General features: G+C 38.0%; 1 protein-coding gene across 1 annotated transcript in view; it reads right to left on the bottom strand.

Annotated features, from left to right (window-relative positions):
- Nucleotides 1-2,149: 2,149 nt before the first annotated feature.
- The window catches only part of csmd2 (CUB and Sushi multiple domains 2), a 362,365-nt gene continuing 338,951 nt past the window's right edge, over nucleotides 2,150-25,563 (bottom strand). The window contains exons 58-70 of the mRNA XM_053612473.1: nucleotides 24,485-24,661; nucleotides 23,105-23,284; nucleotides 20,780-20,953; nucleotides 20,277-20,450; nucleotides 19,928-20,001; nucleotides 19,126-19,237; nucleotides 18,195-18,374; nucleotides 16,351-16,416; nucleotides 16,107-16,268; nucleotides 13,382-13,494; nucleotides 4,623-4,710; nucleotides 2,564-2,696; nucleotides 2,150-2,335 (exon numbers count right to left, since the gene is read on the bottom strand). Coding sequence (XP_053468448.1) covers nucleotides 2,176-2,335; nucleotides 2,564-2,696; nucleotides 4,623-4,710; nucleotides 13,382-13,494; nucleotides 16,107-16,268; nucleotides 16,351-16,416; nucleotides 18,195-18,374; nucleotides 19,126-19,237; nucleotides 19,928-20,001; nucleotides 20,277-20,450; nucleotides 20,780-20,953; nucleotides 23,105-23,284; nucleotides 24,485-24,661 — 1,793 coding nt within the window. The 3' untranslated portion in view covers nucleotides 2,150-2,175. The remainder of the gene's footprint in view (nucleotides 2,336-2,563; nucleotides 2,697-4,622; nucleotides 4,711-13,381; nucleotides 13,495-16,106; nucleotides 16,269-16,350; nucleotides 16,417-18,194; nucleotides 18,375-19,125; nucleotides 19,238-19,927; nucleotides 20,002-20,276; nucleotides 20,451-20,779; nucleotides 20,954-23,104; nucleotides 23,285-24,484; nucleotides 24,662-25,563) is intronic.

Here is a 25,563-nt window from a genome sequence, read left to right as displayed (position 1 = left end):
AAAAACACATTTCAAAATTTGTTTATTATTAGCTTTAGATTATCTGCGGCCTCCATCCAAATCCCTGTGAATGAGTTGTTACTGTAGAAATGGTAACTGTTCTATAGTTAGAATGAGCACATTAATATAAAAGTGTGATTTGCTTCAGAGCTGGCACTACTGTCAGAGTTGCTGTATAGAATATTAATCAACACCTTCTGACCAATCAGATTTTAGAATAAAATAGTGCTGTGGTGGAATAAGAGAACGATAAACATAAGAAACATATTTAGGGCAAAAAAATCAACCCCATTAAGTGGGCAGAAAATATTTTTGCGATTTTTGTGTAGAAAACTCTTTTCAAAGACATTTTAATTCTAACAAATGCATTAAGGTTATTAATCTTTAAACAGAAGGATGTTCTAGACTGACAGTCACAGTCACAGTCACAATGGCTAGAGATGTACAAAATCCAGAAATAAAATTATAAACCACTTCAGATTCTTTTGTATTCTAAACCTTGTAGTTTTAAAAGCGCATTTTCTTTTCATTTTGTCCAAGGGGAAAACTATAGTTACAAAGTTAGCCAATGCTTTTGAAATTCACTGGCTTTAACTTTTTACCTCTTATATTATACCGTGTACAGTAATACAGTACACAGTGAAGAGGCAGTTTGGGAAATGAAGGTAGGAATCTTCAGAAAACAACACGACTGAATTACTTCGTACTACAGCGTGTTGTTTTTGATGCCATGAAACTCAATGGCCTCCCTAAATGAAATCCACTGAATATGAAAAAGAGGCCACAGGTGTGTGCTCAGATGTTGATGCAAGACAAAAAATTAACTCTTATAATGTGTGTCCATAACACTTTTAAACACTTTATAAAAAAGAAGAAGAAGAAAAAAAAAACAACACCTTGATACAGTATATCAGCAACTACGCTTAGTTTAAACCTATTAATTTTAGTATTTCAGATGCATTGCTACCAATTATTATTATTATTATTATTATTATTATTATTATTATTATTATTTTGGTACTCGATAGAGATACTGATTAGTAGTATTAAGCAATTAGGGCATCATGGAACATTATATTTAGCTCTGTTTATGTTTGCTGATACCATGTGCTGCTAGCAATGAACTCCACCTGCTGTGTTTTAGGTTTAAGATGTTATCTAAAAAGTGTCTGTAATAGAAAGCACAAGGGTGGCTGAACTGAGCACACAGTGCAATCTCAGTGATTTTGGCCATTAAAATGAATGCAATATGCTGGTGAGCACGCATGTCTCAGTGCTCGCAGAAGTGAAGTACTCTATCATATGACACTTAATTGGCATGCTCAGCTCACTGTTTACTAAATAGGCTTGTGCTCATTTTCACAAAATGGCTGACCATGGTTATTAAAATACACCCACATCTGCCAACTTCATGCTCTGTATTAAAATGACTGTTTAACCTTCATAAAATGTTTTATCAGGATACTTGTATTGTAGGAATATGCTGTGTTAAATGCCCAGGAAGTTATTAAAATGGCCACTAGTCCTTTAGCCCCCTTAAAATAAATATATAAAAGTTGAAAGTTTTTAAACATCGTATAGTTTAGCATTTTTGTTTAACTGACCTCATTATAAATATTCCTAACTGTCTAACCAAGGAATAGGCAGGAGTGAATTTAGAAATGTTTATTAATAAAGGGTTAGTTAATTAAAGGCTTTATGGCAATTTAGTAGAATCAATCTCAATACAATTTAATTGGAAAAGACTGAAATCTGTATCACTCTGGTTTCTGATTAAGCACTTGTAACACAATTATACAACTTCCAAATAGTCCAAAAAATGAGATTTGCTTATGACAGTAATGATATATATGTAATTTGGAAAAGCTTGCATTTCTGATACTGAATTTCTGAATCATGGTATCTTGTAGCTCACAGTAGTTTTCTTGTTTTCTCTAGCTCCTACAGTATGTTGAGGTTTCCAAGTTTCAGGTTTATTGGGCTTATCAGTATCCCCCGGTGATTTTCTGTTTCTGAACATATCTTTTTTTGTATGAATACTGACATGTTATTTGGAAGACCCTTAATAATATGACTCAGAGACTCCCAGATTTTTTAGTAAAAATGTAAAACAGGAACATACTGTAGCATGTGTTTTGTTAGTGCTTGACCTCTTACCTGTGGAGAAAGCAGTGGCTATACGGCTGTGCAGACTGTGCTGACTGTAAATTCGGACTCGTTTGCCATGATGTCTGTGGGCTGGATATTACGGTCGTACATGGGGTTTTCAAACGTTGCTCTTCCATTGGTGTTTTCATGGCCGGCATAGCCATTGAAGGGTACTTTGGGTCTTTTTCTGGTGATGAGACAAGACATAATCTGAACACTGACAGTTTTCAGTTTTGACTGAAACACTGATGTTATTGAAAACGCAAATACACTGTGTGGAACGAGACCACAGAAGCAGACTGCATGGATCTCAATAGTACTAACAACAAATGGACAGAAAATAGCACATAATGTGTTCTGTACTCTTTAGTTGAAAATGGCGCATGATGTTGCCTGGAACAGTGTGTGGATTTACCTGTGTTTGTAGAGGTACAGAGCAAATCCTGCTATAATCATGGCTATAAAAGGCACTAAGATGGCTGCTGCCACTGAACTGCTATTAGAGGCAAAATTGTAGCTGGGATTCTCCCCATTTGTGTCCAGCCCCTCTGCAAATGGACAAATAAAAAGCAACTTATAAACATGGTAAAGCACACAAATAATAATTTAAAAGACTCAGCTATAAAAATAACAAAAACATTTATTTTTCCTGGTAAGACTTCTGATAAACTGGGCTATGTCCAATTCCACTTTGCAGCTCAATGGAGAAGCCATTATTTATGGCTGATATTATTTCACACTTCACAGGTTTTAACACACAAGTGGAAAACAAAACCAAACAAATCTATCAATTAAGTGTTTTGTAGGAATTAGATCTAACGCAAGAGACAGGTGCACTTTTGGGAGGCATCATATTTCATCATCTGAAACAAGGCTTTTTAATTACTGCCATGAATTTGCTACAAAGATGAAGTCATTTGCCGTTCATTTTTCAATTAAGACCACTGTGCGTCCCTAAACAACAAGAGTGCAACAATGCACCTGTTCATTAAGACAAATTCCTTGTACATGTAAACCCATGGTACTTGGCAATAAAGGTGATTCTGATCAGCTAATGCCCAAATCCATGCCAGTAAGGTAAAAGGAACGAGTAGAGAATTGGATTATTTTATTCAATTACTTAATAAGGTTGGCTTATCAAACCAATGCCTTATGCCACACCCCCACATAAACACACTCACCCCATTTTCAATAATAAATGTTTTGTTTGCTCAGTATGTTTAGCTTTTTGTTAATAGAATGCCATAAAGTTGTTGATTAGAAATGAAACATGGTTTCATTATGGCAGCACTTTACAAAGTACTGTATGCTTTGCCCTTTACATGTCAAACCCTGCACTGATGAATAGGTCACAGTGTAGCCACACACATATTAGTGTAATTATCTTTGTCTGCTTTTGCCTCTGCCCATAGTGAATCACTTTAGATATTTATAACAAGGTCCTGTGAAGAAGCAGCACTAGCAGTATCTAATTAACTACTGCCACCAGGGGGGTTAGATAGGGGGATAGGCTGAGTAGTTCCTTTTAAAGAAGACTACAACTCATTCCTCACACACTAACTCACTAAAAAAATGTATTTACAACTTTATGCCTCAACAATCTAAGCCTAAAAACTGCATCACACTAAATACTGAAAATCCCTTACTATCATTTACCTTTCATCTAAACACACATAAGTACTGGACAGCTATCTGGACAGGATGAAATTTCTGCACATACTGTATGTCTGCTAATTAATGTTGCCAGAGATCATCTGAAATTATTACGATTTATTCACATGGGATAAATGACCTGTGTATGAATCACAGGTCTAAGCATTGTTGTCACACTCAAAATTCCATGCATACTACGTACACCCCATTTAACCTTCATCATAGCCGCTTGTTGTAATATGCGAAGTTGTGTGTGTTCAAGTTGGTCATACTTGATCATTAGTAGGTCACATGACTGTAGGATTTGCCTGTGTTAGGACCTCAATTAAACCCCCGATGTTTAAACTTGTCAGACTTTATACTGAATAAAAAGTGCGAAACCTCTTTATTAGGATATAATTTAACTATAATTTACAGGATATAATGGAATCTTTACCAACATGTTAGTTGGTCAGTTGAGACAGGATACATATTCCTTGGGGTTGTTTGTGCTGGTCATTTTAGAGAAGGTAAAATATGACATAATCTTTCCAGATGTGTGCACACACAGTCCATAAAAAATACTGACATGAGACATTTGGACGGTGTAATAATTACATTACCCAACCTCCCCAATCGGAACTAGTCCAAACTAATCCAATTGGAATAGCCCTATAGAAGATATAGGGCATAACATTTATAGAAATAGAAATAACAACAAAAAAACTTCTCCAACAGAATGAGATCAAAACGAATAGAAGAGAATTACAAAATAAAATCAATTGCTACCTAGCCCCTGTACATATAAAAGAACAGTTCACGCTTGTGCAACAAATACATACCAAGCCTCTGAAGCCCAAACTGGCCAAATCCTTTTCCTCGAACAAATCCTTGATACACAAAGGAGTTAGATGAAGGAATATATGACACCTGTGACAAGAAAAGAACAAACAATTAAAGACCTCACATTATAAAGTCAATACATTTTCAAAATGTCAAGAATGACTTGTCGAAAGGTAAAAAGTGTCAGCCACACAGTGTACCTTTTACACTTGACATTTAGTTTTAAACCATTCCTCAATCTAGAGAAGAAAATGCTCATACAGTCAGGTGCATATACTGACTACACACACACACACACACACACACACAGTGCTCATGACCGACGCTTTTAATTACATTTTCCCAGCTGCTTGTCTCCGGTGCATTTGTGGGGAGGAGGGTAAGGGGAGCTGAGAAGTCTGGTCCTGATTACTCTGCAATGATTTAACTGACATTTTAATTAAAAGAAAAAACTTTCTCAGCTTTCCTATCCCCAGGAGTAATAGTGTGTATGTGTAGCCCTCAGTATGGCTTCAGATATGAGCTCCTGTGTGTGTGTGTGTGTGTGTGTATGTAGGTGAAAGAAGGGTCCAGTAGGGAAAGGACTAGGGATAAAGACTTCTAACTTTCCAGGATATATAAAAGTCATAACGTTCTCACACTCTACAGTTGTAAGACTAAAATGATTCCCATTCCCACTGAAACTATTCTCACAAATGTCAAAATCAGGGTGGCTAAATCATTAGCCTGGGTTGCCGGGACAAGCAAATTACACGTCCAAGCTTTTAGGCGGAGAAGTAGGTTCAATAACCAGAGGGGGAAAAAAAAAACTGACTTCCTGTTAACTTTCACAAAACAAATACTTTCATTTGGCATGTATGTTTAAATGTAATTTGATCGAGACAAAATAAAGATGAAAGCCAGACTAGCATTCAATATATGTGCACCGCATCTCAGTTGAAACATTCATTAAAGACTTTGTAACTTTTTTGTCAAGGGCACAAACATTATGCACTTCATTAGAAACACTAGTAAGAAACATTAGTAAGAAGGTGATAATGATCATACATACGTATGGTGTGTTCAAGTCATGTTGAAAAGATCAAATTTACAAGTTGAACGCACATGAACGCCATCACAAAGTTGTAATTATGAGTGGGAAACTTGGGATTTTCTTTGAGCTTCGAGTTTCAAGTTGGGGGCGTGTCAGTAAGAAAACATGGTGGAATCAATGGATGCAACGTCTATAGTTGACGGTAAATTTGTTGTAATTGAATGTTTATTCATCTCAGAAGCTGATTTCAGTTATTTTGTATATTATTATTATTAAGCTAATTGCCTGCACAAAATATGATTGCATTATAGAATTACGATATAAGATGTAATGAAAAAGTTTACAGTGGCTTCATAAATTGATTAAAACATAAAAAAGCAAAACACACCTGATGCACATTCTTTGTTGTTCATTTTCTAGAAGTAGAGTTTAAAACCCTTTCTGTATTTTTTTATAGTTAATTAAGAGAGGGTACACCACCATCTTGCTGCGACCAAAGTGACTTGAACTCACCTGACGTGGTAATTACGACTTCTCAACACGTAAATATGAACTTCCCAGGAGGAGTTGAACGCAAATGCTATCAACTAGCTCGCCACATTATTACATTAAATTAGCTACCAGTTTTTAGTCTAGTGACTTAGGCTGCTGGCCAACCAACAATATGAGCAAATCGACATGTGAATCTGGAACGACTGACAGATGCACAGGTGTTTTGAACTCTTTGATACACTGATACCCTGAAGGCTCCACCCCTTCCCCTGTCTCACATTAATAATCTCTTGCCTCAACGTGATTTTCTCGCTTGAAAGATATGCCCTCATTTTCTTTCAAGGTAAATGGAGAATGTTTGAGTTCATTCATGTGAAATAAAATCTGTCGATTTTAGACAATGTTAACATTAGACTAGTATATAGTTAGCATCAGTGAACTATATTTATGAAGAATGGCACCAATGGCACTTTTTCAGTCTAGAGAGGCACTTATTTGGTAAAAAGAGAGATAAAACAAACAAACAAAAAACATTGTGTAATCTAAGAGCAAAATTTTATGTTACAAATTATTTTAATGGTAATGATAATTAGAAAGCAAATAAAAAACACTGCTCGTTCTCTTGCTCTCTACAGCGGAGTTGAGGTAGAAACTGGAGTGTGCCATCCCCTGCCCCCAAAAATACATGGTGATTAACATAAAACTCAGTTTACAATATACAATTTATACCATATGCAGTTGGTTTGTGAAAGCACTATATCAAAAATCTATTGAGTTGTTACACACACATCCCCTATGCTCATCTCTGCAACATTACTAAACATATCTTGTCGGTCCTACTCTGCTCCCGATTCCATCCATTGCCCGTGTCGCCGGCTGCAAGGATTGTTGCAATTCCATTGCAATAGATATCCAACTACAGATCCATTCATAAGCTTTACACTGTAGTAAATTTGCCTGACTTTTTACCAGCACCTGATCCTGACCCAATATTACACCTGTACTGCAAAATCTTCACTGCTTTACCATCAAAGAACATTTTCACTTCAAAATCTTTTTTCACTTATCTTATAAAGCCTTCAGCAACCTTACTTCCTTTATCTTTCTGACCTTCCCTATCCCTGCCACCCTCTTTACACCCTTTCTTTGACCTGCTTTTGAGTCCAGATGATAAGGCCTTTTCTGTGGAAGCACTTCAACTTTAGAACCCCTTCCTTATAAAGTCAGACTGTGCTACACACTCTCCATCTTTGAAAATCTTCTCTGACCTTTGACTTACAGAACCCATAACTCAGGTCTCCTTTGCATTTCTCTGTCCATCTTGGCATTGGTTTAAAATTATCCTAATGTTGTTGTTGGTCCTTTGTCTGTATTCTGAAGCATTATAAGTGTTTTTAGATGTTAGTTAACCCCGATGTAAGATCTGTAAGTAGCATTTTATATGAATTAAAATTTATGCAAAATCATATTTACACAACAAGAAAAACTCAGTATTTATTTATTTATTTATTTATTTATTTATACCCCAAATCAAAGAGATAGTAGAATAAATTTGTTTGATCATGACCTGCAAAGTTCAGGGTAAATTATTAGCAGCGAGAGAACATGAATTCAGTTTTTAAAATTTTTATTTTATTTTACTTTATTAACTGTAGACTGCCCTTCAAATCTCCAGCTGAAAACTTTTCTCTTCTCACAATATTACTCTTTCTACTCCTTATAGCATGTTGTACTCGATTGCACTTCTCTTTCCACTCTTTAAAGCCTTTTTTACTCTATGTTTCTTCTCTTACCAAACCTTAAAGCATTTTTTTTGGTAATGATATTACTTTGTGTTATATACAGTACTTGGACAGCAAGCTTAAGTGTTAGGAAGGCGCTATATAAATCAAACACATTTGTTTTTTTGGTAAATTTATAGCTTGTCAAGGATTTCCTTGTGTGCTGGAGCATTTAGCACGCGTGAACTGCCCAAAGTGCGACAGCACATGCTTCTGGGTTGTCTTTGACTTTTGTTTACATTCACACACGTGTTTTTGTTTTGGTTTCTGTCCTGTCTCCGCCCGTGTATTGTTATTGGTTGTTTCCCTCATGTGTCCTCATCATTCACAGCTGTTCCCGTTTCACCCTTGATTAGTTTGTCTATTTATACCCTTGTGTTTCTATTTTGCGTCACAAAGTACTGTTTCAATGTTCCCTTTCAAAGGGAACTCAACACTGCGTGGGCGTCATGCTGTGGGAAGTGCCCTCATGTGTGACCGATATCTAAAGCTTGTGTAACATCATGCCTATTTATAGGCCTGCCATGATCAGGTGACGTGGCAATTAAGCGGATTGCGTGATATAAAAATGGCACCTGTGAACCATGCCATCAGCCTTATTATATCTTTAGCGAGACTGCATGTCGGTCATTTGTCTAATGCTCGCAAAAAGACACTTCATTTCCTCTCTATCTTTTCAAAAAAAAGAAAGAAAAATGTCTTTACTTTTCTATCCTTGTAAAAAAAAAAAGAGAGAAAAGTATCAGTGAGAGAATTCAGGAAGTGTGTCACGCCTTGCTCCCATTTCATCATGGGAGGGAACAGACACACTTTCTGTGTGAAGTGTCTAGGAAGGAGCATGCCAGGGCAGCCCTCGAGAGGTCTGACTGTGTGCATTGTGAATGCCTTACAATTAGGCAGCTCCGCTTGTGGCTCGCTCTCTTCTCGGCCGAAGGGAGTTTGGGTTTCAGAGCCTTGCGGATCTGGGCCAGCCACTACCGAGGCAGCCAGCCGGCTCAGGTCCTGGGGATCTCGTTTGGATCTGGAAAAGGAGCTCTCCCTTTTCTTGCTCTGTCTTCCCGGTCCGGCTTTCCGCCGGATTTTGGAGCTCTCGTCGTGACTCCTCCTTCCACTATGGAAAGCCCAAAAAAGAGAAGCCCGAAGGGGGTGCCACTGCACCAAAAATGGAGAGCAGCTCTCAAACATATAAAGAGCTGTTTGAAGTGATTGCTAAGGTAGTTGAAAAACTAAATTTAGACTAGCCCAAGGAAGAGGAAGTGACTCGTAGCAGGCTGGATGAGCGCTTTCTCCCAAGTGAAAATTAATCTCCCTCACACTGCAGAAAACTCCCCTTTTTCCGTGCCCTTTTTTCAAACTCCATGATGAAATATCATGCCTCTGGGGAAAACCATACACTAGCCGTATTTATAACCCCTCGCTTGTGGGTCACTGCATATAATGGCAGTGATGCAGGCCTACCAAGCAGACCTGCTGAGGGAGCTTGACATACAGCAGTGTTCAGCCACTTCCTTCCCCGTCGTGCTGAGTTTGCCAACGCTAGTGCGAGGGAGGCACAGAAGGCGAGTGTGGCTCCACACCTCCCCCCACGGAGAGCCGGGGGACCGGGCGGCCACAGTCGTAGCCTGTTAATAGGCCTGAACTGAGAATGATCATAAAGGCCAAGCAGACAAAGAAGGAGCGGTTCTGAGGGGCCACAAAGGGATGTATCAGGGACGTGAGGTTGTTAGGGCAGTTAGCCCCCAGTACTACTGTAGGGCCTCCCCTAACCAAAGCTGTCCCAAGTTTTCAGTCTTCTCTGGTCAGCGAGCTGTCACAGGACAACGAAAATCTGATGCTTTCCCTCCAAAGACAGAATGTGAAAGAGTTAATGTCACTAAAAGACCATCTGGCAGCATGGAAACCACTGCCAAATGTGTCTTCATGGGTTCTGTCTACCGTAGAAAAGAGTTACCAGGTCCAATTCAGAGCTCGACCCCCCCAGGTTCAGAGGTGTGCTCACCACAGTAGTCAGCACAGAGCAGAGCCTGACGTTAGTGCAAGTAGTAAGATCCCTCTTGGACAAAGGGGCCATAGAACATGTACCCCGTTCCGAGCCATTATTACCTGGTCCGCAAAAAAGATGGGAGTATGAGGCCAATTTTAGATCTGCATCATCTGATCCCTACTCTTCAGACATACAGGTTCAAGATGCTTATGCTCAAACTTATTCCAAATGATCATTTTACCCACTTCATTTGATGCATTTTCTTGAGGCAATTTTAGGACCGGTTATTGGTTTACCTACTGTATACGGCTATTGTATGATTCACAGTTGAAGCACTTTTTAACAAAACTCAAAAAGGTATATTTCAACTCTTCCAATGGGATTAATGTACTTTACATGTTTACATCATTTACTGTGGTAGACATAGCTTGGTCCTATTATGTTCAAAACAAGTATTATTATTATTATTATTATTATTGTTATTATTATTTATGTAGCACTTATTTCATCACCAGAGACACAAAATAGTGACAAACATGCTAAAGATGTGGAGGGAGAGACAAGTAAAGTCATAGTCACTATTGCTATGCTACTTTATTAATACATTTAATTAATCGATCTGTGGAGATGTGCAAGTGATTTGAAAGTCTGCTATGTTTCTTTTGAATCCCCATGGATCATGAGTAAAGTAGAACAGGTGCACACCAATGATGAAATGGTCAAAATCATCCTTGACGTTTCAGTACAAAATCAATAGTAACTGTTCACAGTCTCTCAGGAACTCTTCCCACTCTCTCTGAACATCAACCTTGAGAACTTACGGTTTCATCTGTTTAAAGCAGACAGCTGTTATGAAAAAAGTGGATAGCTGTTGTTGAGGTGCTCTTTTCCTGGACTGACTTGACTGAGCACTGAGCTCATCAAAGTGTGGTTAAAATCTCCAGAAAAAAATGAGCACAAAGTTACTTAAGCTTACTAAAAGCTAGTAGCTTACTAAAAGATATTATATATATATATATATATATATATATATATATATATATATATATATATATATATATATATGGAACTCATTTAAAGTTAAATAATATAGGGTTCTAAAGGGTTCATGAATCTTTAAATGTTTCCCCAGAATACTATTAGGGGCTTTAGATTTAACCAAGTGTTGATAGAAAAGCCTTTGTTTTGTCTCAAATGACACATGTGCACAAATCTTACACTAATAAATCCACTGCATCTACATAGAAAGCAATGCTGATGATCTGAATATGCCATAAGAACAATGATGTTTCCTTAATGTGTTCATGGTTTTAGCAAACTCCCCTGCCAAACTGTAGCACAGTGTACAGTAGATGAAGCAGAGTTAGTGTGCCATAGTAAGACCAAGACTGTCCTCTTTTCTCTATAATACAAATAATCGGTCCTGCTATAATGAGTGAGATCACTGAAATAACTTTTCTGGTCAGGTATAAGACAGATCCTGCTGTTAATTTTTAGTTTAGTCTCACCTAAAAGTCCTCATCATAAATCTCCCATATACCTATAATCTGCCTATGGGTACCTATGGGTAGCTTCTGCTTTTTACTTTTTGAGAGGTGAGGGAGATGGTGAGTGTGAAAACCTCATCACTAGTGGGGAAAAAGAGAGATGGGTATTTATAGGAAGTTAACTATGGAAAAAGGTGGAGCTTCAGGCATGGTAAATGGTAAATTTACAAGCTGTAATATGAAAATAATCAATGATGGTGTGGGGTAGTTAATTATTTTCCAAGAACAGCGCTTCCTAAAGTATCTTATTCCTTTTATACCACAGCAAATATTAATGAATGACATGTCATATACTTTTAACCATTACATTTAATGGTGTGGCGTGTCAGAAGACAAATTAGTTCCTGTTATTACTTACATTCCCTCATTCGGCCCTGTTTTTTTTGTTTCTCTTGAAACAAATAAGATGAAAAAAACACAAGTTTTCATGTTGCTAAGCAACCGGAAAGTGCACAGTCCTCTGTCCTGAAGATTTTCCTGTGGCAGAAAACTTCCTGGCCATTACAAAGCACTGTCACATAAGACTCCTTCCATAAATGCTAAATAAATCTCCTTACAGAAAGCTCCACCATATTAATGAATATATGGTTTGCTTTGTTAAATAACAACACTTTTTTTATCTGATTATTATTAGACTTGAATTATGAGGAGCATCTGGCATGCAGTACAAGTCCCAATGAATGAACTGTTACTATAGAAAGGATCATATCATGTGTTAACAACTGCATTAATGAGATTTTAATTACAGAGTTGTTTTAGAAAAGTCACTGACACCTCCTGACCAATCAGATTCAACAGAGCTGTGGTATAATTTCACATATTTCGCTTCTGCTCAGTACAGTGTGAGCTGGCAATGGGATCTACTTTATTTTCTATCTGTAGTTCATCTTTTTAAGTACCACCTAGTCATGTCTCAGCAACTGATTTCATTCTCTCCATGCTAGCATCAGTTGAAGGCTTTGTTGCTCTTTTTCCCCGAATGATATTCTCTAAACTTATGTTTGGAGCTGTTGTTTGGCTGAAAATGAATGAAGGGCCCTGGTGGGTGGCTCATACTTCGATGTAATTTCCTATATTTTGTGGTCTTGGTTCTGGTTTTTGTCGTTATGTTCCATAAAAGAGTCTGTGTTCAGTTTCCTATGGCAATTGACGCTTTTCACTACTATAGACTCAGGACATATCAGACACACTTGATTTGTATCTGTTACAGTGAGAAAAAAAACATTTCTTAGTCCACTCTTGTTTGAAATTTGTCATTTTGTCTGATTTTTTTTGTAAATGTCACTTATTATATTTGATCATCTTCACTGCATGTTTAGACAACAGGCAACATCTGGATGATCCTAACAGCTAAGAGAAAACCCCCCAAACATTTCTATATGGTTCTTAATGGTGTGTATACTGTAGGCGGGATCTGAACCAGAATATGCTAATTGGTGAATACTGTGATTAGCCTTTTTTTTTCTCCTCAGCACTACACCTTTATTTATTTATTTATTTTTTTTAATTTTTACCTTTTACTTTGCAGGCTTTGAGCATATACCAAGTGAACCAAGTGGTGCACCAAATAAAGAAATATAAATATTGATTGTTTAATAGAAATGCAGTAAGGACAGCTGTCGGAGGGAACTGTTTGTATCTTGATATATCCTGTTACTGATGTTCTGCCCTTCATCAATGCTACTGAATAAAGAACTTAAGTGAAGCTCCTCTGTAAGTAACACTCATGAGCGTCCATACACGAGTGTGTCTGCTGAAAGACATCATTTCTTAAAAAAAACCTGACAATATGTTTAGACAATTTTTAATTAACTTGCCAGTGATGTTTTTAAAGTGACATTACTGGCAGCTTGGACTTGCTGTTAACACTATGACTAATCCTTCCTCAAGGCCACCTTCTTAAAAAGAAAGTGTTACGTACATGTCCATCCAGGGCCCAGTTGTCGATTTTGAATTTGTTGACAAAGATTTCCACTGGCCCTCGGATCTGATAGACCTGGAGCAACAAATGGGCCTCTTCTCTCTTATAGGTTCCTGAATGGGATAAAATAGCAGTTGATTAATGCTGCTTCAGATCCATTACTAATGATGTTAAAAAGAGAAGCCTGATTTAATAAAGATTTGCATGTACAGACGTGAAAAAAAAACAACGACAACAAAAACAAAAAAAAACATGCAAACTTATTTACTACCAGGATCTATGCATTAGCACGTCTTGTCTACGTTGCGTATTTCTAACTAAAAGTAAAAATACAAGGTGGAAAGTTAGTTTACAAAGCTTGAAGCTTGTAAGCTTGCAGGGTAGCTATTAAATTTGCATAAGCCTGGTTCCCCTATTTGTGAACAAATTTTAAATCTTTATTATATAGTTATATAATATAGTTAATATAGTTATTATATAAGTTACTCAAATGTATGCACAAATTTCCCAAAATTATGTAATAATCCCACAGTAAATTTAGTTTGACATTAGATATTCATCATATGTTAGATGCCAGCACTCAAAGATAGTCCATAAAAAAAAAACATTTTTATTCACATGAACAGAACACACACTCACATGTACACTCTTATTCTGGTTCATATTTTCTGTCTTTCAATGCATCTCGTCACCTTTAAATGGCATTATATACTGTATGACATATTTCATATATTGGTTTCTGTTTTCACTTGATATTCTGTATAATCTTATTTGCCGAAATGAAAATGTAGGCATAATAAAACATTTAAAAAAACATTTGCTTATTAGCTTAATCTGTAAATATTAGATTGTTCATTTTATTCAAAGGGCATATTAGCTTATTATTTACTGCTGTGCATGCCTTTATTTAATAACTTAACCCATTATCATCAATGCTGAACTTGCATTTCATTTTTATTCCTAAGCTTTTGGATAGCTCTGTGGTTGTTCATTTCTAACATATTTAACATCTGCTTTTAAATCACAATTTGAGCTTCGCACAGCATTTAGTAGGTGGTTCCAGGCTGATTTGGCATGATGAGCCACAGCTTTAATAAACTGAATATTAATTTCAGATGCACCGTGAGCGCATTTTTGTGGTTGAATTAGGATGTGTTTTGCTCTATGCCTCCTGACCTACAGTGGATATAAAAAGTCTACACACCCTTGTTAAAAACTGTTTTAAAATGTAAACTAAGATAAATCATGTCACAACTTTTTCCACCCTCAATATTAAATCACAATGTATAAAACTTAAGTGAAAAACAATCAGAAACATTGTAGGGAAAATTAGGGGGAAAAAAACAAAAAACTTAATAACATTAAAACAATAACCTGATTGCATTCGTGTGCATACCCTTTTATAACTGGGGATTTGGCTGTGTCCAGAATGAACCAATCACATTCATTCTAATGTTAAAAAGTAAGTATCATACAGCTGTCATCAATTAAATTATTCTGATTAACTCCAAATAAAGACCAGCTGTTTCCGTAGAATTTTCTTCACATCTTCTTGGTTTCATCTGACTGCTGAAGCCATGGTCCGCAAAGAGCTTACAAAGCATGCATGGTGTTTCACTGTTGACAGGAATCAATCAGGAGATGGGTATAAAATAATTTCCAAAACATAAAATGTACCATGGAACACTGAAGCCATCATCAACAAATAGAGAAAATGGAGCACCACAGTTACATCACCAAGAACAGGACATCCCTTCAAAATTTACAAAAGAAGAAGACAAAATCTTATGAGGGAGGCTGCCGAGAGACATACAGCAACAGTAAGGAGCTGCAGGAATATCTGACAAGTACTAATTACTATCTGCATGTGACAACAATCTCTCGTATTCTTTTAATGTCTGGGATAAATCACCCCAAACCATGTGGCAAAATGTGTTATGGTCTGTTGAGACCAATTCCAAAAGGTATAATAATCCTTAATTCCAAAAGCACATCACCAAAAGAACACCATACCCAGGGTGAAGCACGGTGTTGGCAGCATCATGCTTTCGTGCTGCCTTTCTTCAGCCAGAACTGGGGCTTTTATCAAGGTGGAGGAATAGCTACAAATACCAATCAATTTGAATGCAATCCCTTCATGTGTCTGCTAGTAAACTGAAGAAATTTCACTTTTAAGCATGTCAATGACCCAAAGCATACATCCAAATCAACAAAGGAATGGCTTAACCAAGAGAATGTTTTTGAATGGCCTAGCTAGAGCCTAGATCTGAATCCAACAAAAAATCTGTGGGGTGACTTGAAGCAGGTTGTGCAACGGAGATGCCCTTACAATTTGATGGATTTAGAATGTTTTTTTTTCAAGAAAGAGTAGGAAAATATTGCCAAATCAAGATGTGTCATACTGATAGACTCTTACCCCAAAAGACTTAATTTTTTATTTAAAAATTTTTTAAACTAAAGTATTTCACTTAATTTTTATACGTTGTAATTTCAAATTGAGGGTTGAAAAAGTTCTGACATGATTTATCTTTATTTCAACTTTTTACTTCACAAAAACATGCCATTTTAACAGAGGTGTGTAGACTTTTTATATCCACTGTACGTACACCTGGCCCTCAGTATGTGAAGCTTATACGCGTTAACTTCCGTTTGAGCTATCATATTCAAGCAACAGGTAATAGTACACACTTTGGGAGAGTGATGTTTAGGAGGAGGAGATACATACCAGCCAGATTGAGCTGCACTCCACTATGGTCCATTAGGGTGCCATTGACCCGGTTACTGAACGGTTCGAAAGCAGTAATGCTAAGCATTGCTGGCTGCTTCTTCCCAAGGTACTCATATGAGCCCCTCCACAGTGAGTTCCGAGCAAACACTCCACTAGGCACTGGAAGAAAGAGAAAGAGGGAGAAAATTAAGGCATCGCTTTATTAATTTCCAATTCTATTTGCTGTTAAATTAACACCCACCCTGAAGTTTTGTGTTGGGTGGCTCTTGCACTGTTCCAACTGTTTTCCCACTTGGTCTGTTATCAGCTATGAGAGGAAAAGAAAGAGAGAAAGAGGGATAGAGATAGAGAGAGAGAACATTACTACGATAAATGTAATGTTAACTACATATTTTAATGATCAGACTGTTCATTGTTTCGAGGTACACAAAATAATGGTAAAGTTTATTTCTGTGGAATCCGTCATTAGGTGGATGAACACACAAAGAAGAAGAATGAGTCATAAGTCCCAAAACATTATGGTAAGTGGACTGGCTATGCTAAACTGCCCATAGGTGTGAATGCGAGTGTGGGTGCATCTCAATCAATTCCCTAGTTCAGTAGTCAGGGCACTGATCAGGGAATCTGCCATTTTAAGGCCTGTCTTAATTGCAAAATCCTTCCAGTGCACTGAAATGTGCGGTCCCAAAAAAATCTGACAGTGCATCGATGGTCAGTATGTTCCCTTACTGGGAAAGACATCATATTTTCTGAAGTCTCTCAGCTCGGAAAAAAAGCCGGACGAACTCTCAGCCAACTTCGTCTAAAAATGTAAGTAGCTTGTTATTGTATCTCTCAAATTATTACTTATGTTAGTGATTTTTAACTTTATTTGACGTTCTGTATAAAGTTTGTTTGAGTCTAATGACTAGCCTACGATCCTGCTTGGACTACCATGAAACAAACGTGTGATTAAGCTAACAAGGATAGCCTGTTCCCAGGTTACACTCTGGATCCACCATGTTCCTGACAAAATTAAAACAGTTACTAAAGATGAATGAATGAATGAATGAATGAATGAATGAATGGTCATCGGGTAGAAAGAATACACTGCAATCAAGCATTTTAGCATCCAATATGGTTGCAAACTTCAGTGGTCACAGGACTGAACCTGAAATAACTACTTAATTTTCATCATTACAAATCTAATGATTAAGTTTCTATTTCCAGTGACTACGTTTCTAAGTGATTGTTTTTCCCTCTTGATGCAAGATTGTTAACATCATTAATGAACATGCATTGTGGCAGTCTAGCTTGTAGAACTGTTAGAACTGAGTGTTGGTTTTATTAATGCAAAATTATTTTCTCAGAGTAGAATAAAATTAACAGTAAAGAAAAGTAGAATAGTATAGTAAAGTAATAAAACCGCTACACACATTCAGTGAAGACAGAGCTTTATTAGCTGCCAGAAGCCTGAACACACTCTCTGTCAGCTTTCCCACAGGTACTGTTAATATTCCTCCACTGTGAAAAGCCAGCAGCACAGTCCTCTCCTCCTCATCTTTATGGCTTGGCTTTAAAAACTATCAGTGCCATATTTCACCCACTTATGTCTCAAGATCCATCAACGCCATTATTTGCAAGAACTACTCCCACTTCTAGGCACACTGAAAAAGACAACTGTCTAAAAGTTTCTAAAAAGCTTCTTTTGTTCTAATTAACCACCTTGCAGGCTGAATGGTATCCATTTATGTGTCAAAGGAGGTGTAGCGCAATCTGTGTGTTCCAAAAACACATTTGCTCCTAACCAAATCAGCACCTTGCACTGGGCTAATCAGAGCTCCTAAAGTATGAAATTCCAAAGATAGTATGATGAATTGAGTTCCCAGATAGTGCCAGCCTTTTGAGATGAAACAGGTGCACACAGCAATTCATCATTCAACATTAGCAAGAATGAGAGAAGTACAAAGTGCAGTAAATCTGAGCAATTAGCTATTTAATAGTAAGGCAGATGTACAGGTGATATGCATATGTACTGAGAGAAGACATAAAAACAGGGTTTATAAACAGGGAAAAGACTGACCAAACTTTTGTTTTGCGTGATACCTGCACATAGTGGTGGCTTGCCAGTCCAGCTGCCATCAGGTCTGCACGTGCGGTGTTCAGAGCCTCCAGCTAAATAAAAGCCAGGCTGACAGGTGTAGATGAGAGTGTAACCCAGAGACGGCAGCTCTATGGCTCTAGCGTCTGCCTGTGCTGGAAGTTCAGGCTGACTACAGTGATGAGCTGAGGGAAAGAATAATCAAACTTAAACTCTGTGTATGGTTTAAATAAAATGATTCATCTTAAATGCAAAGTTCTAGTTCCTCTTCTTCATTAATATTGTTTAACCATGTTTATACCACATAAGGTGTTGATTAATGTTCTGTAACTGCACAGCTCTGATAATAGTGTCTGCTGAAATTCAAATCACAGGGTTACATTAATGCACTCATTCTAATATATAATCATTTCTATACTAGCAGTTAATTTACAGGGACTGTAAGGTCTGGAGGTCAGTATGGGGGACACATCACATAATCTAATCCTAATAATAAACAAAACAAAAAAAAAAACAAAAACATAATTTAACAAATGATATGATAGTATCCCATTACAGTTAGAGGTCAAGCGTTACATTTACGTTTTGTGCTTCGAAAAAGTTTTGCAGTTTCTTGGTAACAGGACAAGCTTGTATTATTAACTTCCAAAGAGAGTAAAAAATGAGAGGCTGGTGAGGGAACAACTATTTATAGCTGTTATAACATAAGGAAAATAATCAATTTTAGAGTGGTAACAGTAACTCCACTTCACATCGGGCCTCATCACACTACCCTATCATTGATTAGTTTTCAATAACAGCACATTCCATTATGTTTATTCATTATGTTTATTATGCATTATTTCCTTACTCAATGCATAAAAACAAAATGAATAGTGGACTGAGGTATTGTATATAAAATGAAGGAAATTTTATTGCTGAGAAAAAGTTATTTACCAATACACTCTGGTGACATGCCACTCCAAGTGAGGTTGGGCAGGCAGGTACGAGAGATGGAACCAAGGAGCAGGTAACCCTTTCTGCAGCTATAGAAAACTGTACTGCCAATCTGTTTTGGAGCAAACCCCAATGTTTTAATGAATAACAGTTTATTACAAAGAGCAGGCATATTAGATTAAGAGAAACATACACTCACCATCCACTTTAACAGGAACACCTGTAAACCTGCTCAATTTTGCAGCCAAGAACAAGAATCTGAGGCTCACTGAAACTGGACAGTTGAAGACTGAAAAAAAGACCAGGTGATTTTTTCCCTAATCTTCAACTGTCCAGTTTGGGTGAGCCGGTGCCCATGACTGCCTCAGATTCCTGTTCTTGGCTGACAAGAGTGGAACCCAAAGTGTCTTCTGCTGTTGCAGCCCATCCACCTCAAGGGTTGATGTTTTGTGCATTCTGAAATGCTTTTCTGATCACCACAGTTGTTAAGAGTGATTATATGAGTTACTATATCCTTCTTGGCAACTCAAACCAATCTGGAGATCAGAAGTTTATGAAATACTCAAACAAACCCATCTGGTACCAACATCCATGCCACGCTTAAAGTTACAGAGATCACACGTATTCCCCATTCTGATGTTTGATGTGAACATTAACTGAAGCTCTTGACCTGTATCTGCATAATTTTATGCATTGTGCTGCTGCCACATCATCAGCTGACCGGATAACTGCATAAATTAGTAGGTGTAGAGGTGTTCCTATTACAGTGAACTGGGAGTGTATTTTTTTTGTTTTACGGTACCTGGTATCCTTGAGTGTTGTTCTGAGATCCAAACAGGGGTGTGCCAGGATCCACACAGCTGGTGTGACTTGGATCTAGAAATATATCATTCCAACAAATTTTAGTATCATTAACTCAATGACCAACTTACTCATACATAAACCCTCATACTTAAATGCATTCAGTACATAAGAATTTTCACAAACCAGATTTGAGTGTTGTAGTCTGTCCAAGATTATGACAGTGCTTGACTAAGTTATTTTTAATTGTGAGTCCCCGTTAAAATGTAATCAAAGTCTGACTGAAGTTTTGCTGGTAGTTTCAGATGTAGCATTATAATGCATTCCTCCAACCTTGTCCAACCCCATACCTATACAAGATGGCTGGGTCCCACTCCAGGTTCCATCATACTGGCAGTATCTCCGTGTGGAGCCAACCAGTACCAGAGGTGGAAAGCAGGAGAAGAACACAGAGGAAAGGTAAGTGAATCCTCGGTCCTCACGCCGGCCCTGAGCTGGGATTCCTGGATCCCCACAGAAAACAGCTGCAAAGGACATAGGGCAGTGTTACATAATATTATAAAACAGCAAATGTCTTCCAGCAGTCTTTCATATGTTAATACTGCAATTATGACTTTAGTTTCTGTTGTACATGTACTCTTGTAATCACAGTCTTATGTTCTTAATTTCAGTTCCAAGTCCTGGTCATTTCTCTGTTTGATTTAAATCTCCCCATCTCACCATGGTCTTCTATACTCTGACTGCTGCTGAGGATTTAGAGAATAATCTCTGGAAAAGATTATAACTTGATAATTATCACCTACTGTTTCTGACTCCCATGTGATACAGGAACACAATTTTAAGTGAGACTTACGGAAACACTGTGGCCTTTCACCACTCCAGTTGCCAGAGCCCTGGCAGGTGAGTACAGTGGGCAGAGAGAGTTGATAGCCTTGGTTGCAGGTGTAACTGATGCTGGAGCCCCACTGGAAGTCAGTTCCTACCACCTGGCCATTAGGAATACTGGGTGGAGCTCCACAAACAATTGCTGCAAAAGAACACAGACATATTTTGCAAAAAAAAATAAATAAACAAAACCTGGCTGGACTGTGAATTACTTTTTTATTATTTATTTTTAATTTTTTTTTAAGTATAGAAAAATGCAATTCGGCATTTACTCACAGTATCAGTACTAAGGAACTTTTTAAAAAAGTTAGCATATAAGAATAGAGTTGAGTAACAGTAACTAGTTAAATCTATTTAATTACTGACAGCTTTCATTCTCATTACAACCAAATGTACCTAGTCGATACTCATTATTAGAAATGATAACTAAAACTATATCATTTAAAATGAAAAACTGCATCTTTTTGAACTGTTGCTCATGTTGCATCATAGGGCAGCATACCACAGTCAGAGTAAAGAGCCATGTTCCCTCTTCTGTGTATATGAGCTCACAGATGCTAACAATTGTCCAGTGTCACTATGATTGACAGGGGCGAGAGAGTATAAAATCCCTCCCACCCAGAGAGCACGATCAATTTTGCTCCATTGGCTGCTGGACATGTATAGCTGTGGCAATGTCAGGAATCAAACTCGTGATCTCCTGACAATAGAGCAAACTATTTTCAATTACTTTTCTGCCACTCAGGAGCCACTAAGTTTTCTTGTTTCTTACCTCCTTTGTCAGGTAGTAAAGGATATTTTTAGATATTTAAAGAAAATATCAGAGCAGCACATACACCAATTAGCCTTAACATTAAAACTACTGACAGGTGAAGTGAATAACGTTGATTATCTCATTACAGTGGCACCTGCCAAGAGGTGCAATATATTAGGCAGCAAGTGAACAACCAGTTCTTGAAGTTGATGTGTTGGAAGCAGGAAAAATGAGCAAGCATAAGGATCTGAACGACTGTGACGAGGGCCAAACTACGATGACTAGACAACTGGGTCAGAGCATCTCCAAAACAGCAGGCTTTGTGGGATGTTCCCAGTACGCAGTGGTTAGTACTTGCTAAAAGTGGTCCAAGGAAGGACAACCAGTGGACCAGCGACAGGGTCATGGGTGCCCAAGGCTCATTGATGCATGTGGGGAGTAAAGGCTAGCCTGTCTGGTTCAATCCCAAAGAAGAGCTGTATCAATAAATTGCTGAAAAGGTCAATGCTGGTTATGATAGAAAGGTGTTAGAATACACAGTGCATCACAGCTTCTGAGCACAGGGCTGCATAGTCGCAGACTGGTCAGAGTGCCCATGCTGACCCGTCACCCGGCGAAAGTGCATGTGAGCATCAGAACTGGACCACAGAGTGTTACTTACTTGGGGAAGAGATGGCACCACGATGCACTATGGGAAGAAGGCAAGCCAGTGTGGCAGTGTGATGCTTAGGGTCATGTTCTGCTGGGAAACCTTGGTTCCTGGCATTCATGTGGATGTTACTTTGACACAAATCACCTACTTAAACATTGCTGCGGAACAAGTACTCCCCTTCATGGTAACGGTATTCCCTAATGGCGGTGGCCTCTTTCAGCAGGATAATGCGCCCTGCCATACTACAAAAAATTGCTCAGGAATAGTTTGAGGAACCTGACAACATGTTGACTTGGCCTCCAAATTCCCCAGATCTCAATCCGACCGAGCATCTGTGGGATGTGCTGGACAAACAAGTCTGATCCATGGAGGCCCCACCTCACAACTTACAGGACTTGAAGGATCTGCTGCTAATGTCTTGGTGCCAGATACCACAGCACACCTTCAGAGGTCTTATGGAGTCTACAAGGGGGACCTACACAATATCAGGCAGGTGGTTTTAATGTTATGGCTGCTCGGTGTAGCTACTAACTTCTCACAGGAACAATACAAATACAGCACTAATCAACAAAAAAGTATGTCAATATTTCAATATGAACATTGAATGTGCTTCAGGGTGAACTTTGTCTTTAATTAATACAGTCAGTGTTATTATTCATCATCATGACTGCTTTCAGATTGTGAGAGAACTGTAACTTGCCGAAACTCCTTTTCTGACTGATGAAAAAATTACAGTTCTTACAGCTATTGATAGTGAACTGAGACTTTAGATCTTGCATTGTTCATCTATATCACCTATAATGCACAAATTTCCCCCTAAGACAAAAGTAGCCATGGAAGGTTTTCAGCACAGTACAATAATCTCCAGCCTCCAATCTGAACTGTACCTCTACACACAGGCTTGGTGCCATTCCAAGTGCGATCCTTTGTGCAGATGAGTGTGGAGGCACGGTCAGCGTCCATGGTGAAGCCTGGGGAACACTGGAAGCTAACAGTGCTACCATATGTGAAGTCATTGCCTTGTCGCAGACCATTTGCTGGCACCCCTGGGTCTCCGCAGTTAATAACTGGATATGAAGAGGCAGAGAATGATGGTGTTACAACAAAGAGTACAATTAGAGACTTACACAATTACATTCACATACTTCTCCATTTTGTGTTTAGGATTAAAATGAACTCTTTCTACTGAGTAGATTTCTACCTATTGTATGAATAAGTAGTCATATAATAGAATAGACCTGATTTTTCTTGTAATCAATTATATCAATATAAAACACACATTTGCATTACCTCTTAATTAATGAATTTCTTTAGAAATACGTTTCATTTGACATTATCTCAAGCAAAGGCTCCATTGTTTTGTGAAGTGTCAGCGATTTAGACAGTATTTGCTTTAGTCAGCAGCCACCTCTGAAAAAAGTGAAAGCATAGTGCCAGCAGACATAATGGCTGCATGTGACCTCCATTAGCTTTGTCTCCATTGTGTTTCATAAGCAAGCCTACTGGATGCATGTAAGCTAATGCTAAGAGGATGGACAGGGCTATACTCGGTCCCTTCAACACAGTCAATGTAGGTTAATCTGAGTGGCTCTTGTCCAGGGCTGGCACAATACAGAACAATGTCTTGTACTCAAACATGTACAAGTAGCAATGAAATCTCCTATTGATTGTTACCTGAACATATTAACATTTAATATAATTTTTTAAAAATGAGACCTTAGAATGATGAGGTTCCATCTGACAAGTCTGACAGTTTTGTGATTTAAAGATACCGAGTATTCAGATTTAACCTTCAGTAGGTTAAATAAGGATATGACTTTTTAACTTTAACCAATAATTTGGTGTAACATATCTATAACATTAACTAATTCATCATCTTTCATCTTCAGTAACTACTTTATCCTGGTCAGGGTTGCTGAAATTGGAGAACACAGAGGAACCCCACCCAGAAAACCTGCACAGAAGGTCTTCACAGACAAACTTGGAGACCCTGGAGCTGTGAGGCAGCAACCCTATCCACATTAACTCATTTATTTATTTATAGAAAAAAGTCAGATAGAACCTTTCAGGATACAAGGGTATTTTTTAAAATGTTCTTTAGTTAAACCAAGCCAAGCACACATGCTGAAAAAATAATTTAGGATTGCTCCAGTTTTAATAAACAAATGAAAATGGGTTATTTGGACTCCAGGGGAACATAAGGTTTACAGGTGGTTGTGATGAAGATAGAGGTCGTTAGCGTGGTGTTACTGTTACGGAGATGGTACCTGTACACTCAGGCATGTCTCCAGTCCATGTTCCGTTGACGGTGCAGTGGCGTGTGAGCAGGCCAGTGGAATAGTAACCCTCTCTGCATGCATATGTAATGGAGCGGGAGAAGATCAGCCCATCATGGAACTGGATCAAAGCGTTCCGAGGAGTGCCGGGATTACCACAAGACACAACTGAGACAGACAGAGAGAGAGAGCGAGAGAGAGAGAGAGAGAGAGAGAGAGATAGATAGAGAGAGCGAGAGAGAGAGAGATGTTTTCTAGGCTGTTGGACTAGAAGAATAAGGATGGCAAATAAGGTGGCCATGTTGGGTTTAAAAGCCTTGCTCAAGGGCACAGTGGCATAGGTGAAAGAAAGGGCACAGACTCCGGTAATGAGTCAACACCCCTAGTGCCCTAACTGTGATTAAAACTGGCAGATCTTCTGTAGGGTCCTAACCTGCTAAACCTGTGCAGCAACCTCTGCCCTGTCTTAATAGCTCTTCATTCATTTGGATTTTAAACCATACCAAGTTTTACTATAAAATCAAGGAACAAGCAGGACCCCCTCCTGTCTGAGGTTGACTCGTTTCAGTGGCCATACATTCATGGTAATGGAAAATTACTGAGCACATAACAGAAAGAGAGCTCTCTATTTCAGTGATACAGTCAACTCCAGAATTATTCGCACCCTTTATGAAAACAAGCACCCAAGAATAAGTTATATGAAATTTATATCATACTATGGGTGATTTTTGAACTGTGGACTGTATAGTTTTATATAAACACAATATAATAACAAAATAAAATTCTTAACAAGTGCACATGTTTCATAAAAAATCCTGATTTAAAAAATATTGGCACCCAAATTTATAAATACATTTTTGGCCACATAACAGAAAGCATTATCCTTTTAAAATGAAGCGTTAATGATTTTCAAAACAGTTTGGTCATTTTTTAAAGGGGTGCCAATAATTTTGGAGTTGGCTGAACATCAAATGCAATTTCAGGCCAATTTAAACTCAAACTATTTTTCACATCTGCAATCTAGTTCCATAATAAGTAGTCATCTTTCACATGGCACTTCGCAAGATGAC

The sequence above is a fragment of the Ictalurus furcatus genome, chromosome 24 (genome assembly GCF_023375685.1).
Source record: "Ictalurus furcatus strain D&B chromosome 24, Billie_1.0, whole genome shotgun sequence".
In the NCBI taxonomy this organism is placed as follows: domain Eukaryota; kingdom Metazoa; phylum Chordata; class Actinopteri; order Siluriformes; family Ictaluridae; genus Ictalurus; species Ictalurus furcatus.
Note: the sequence above shows the minus strand (reverse complement) of the source record. Positions and strands in the feature narration are given on the sequence as shown.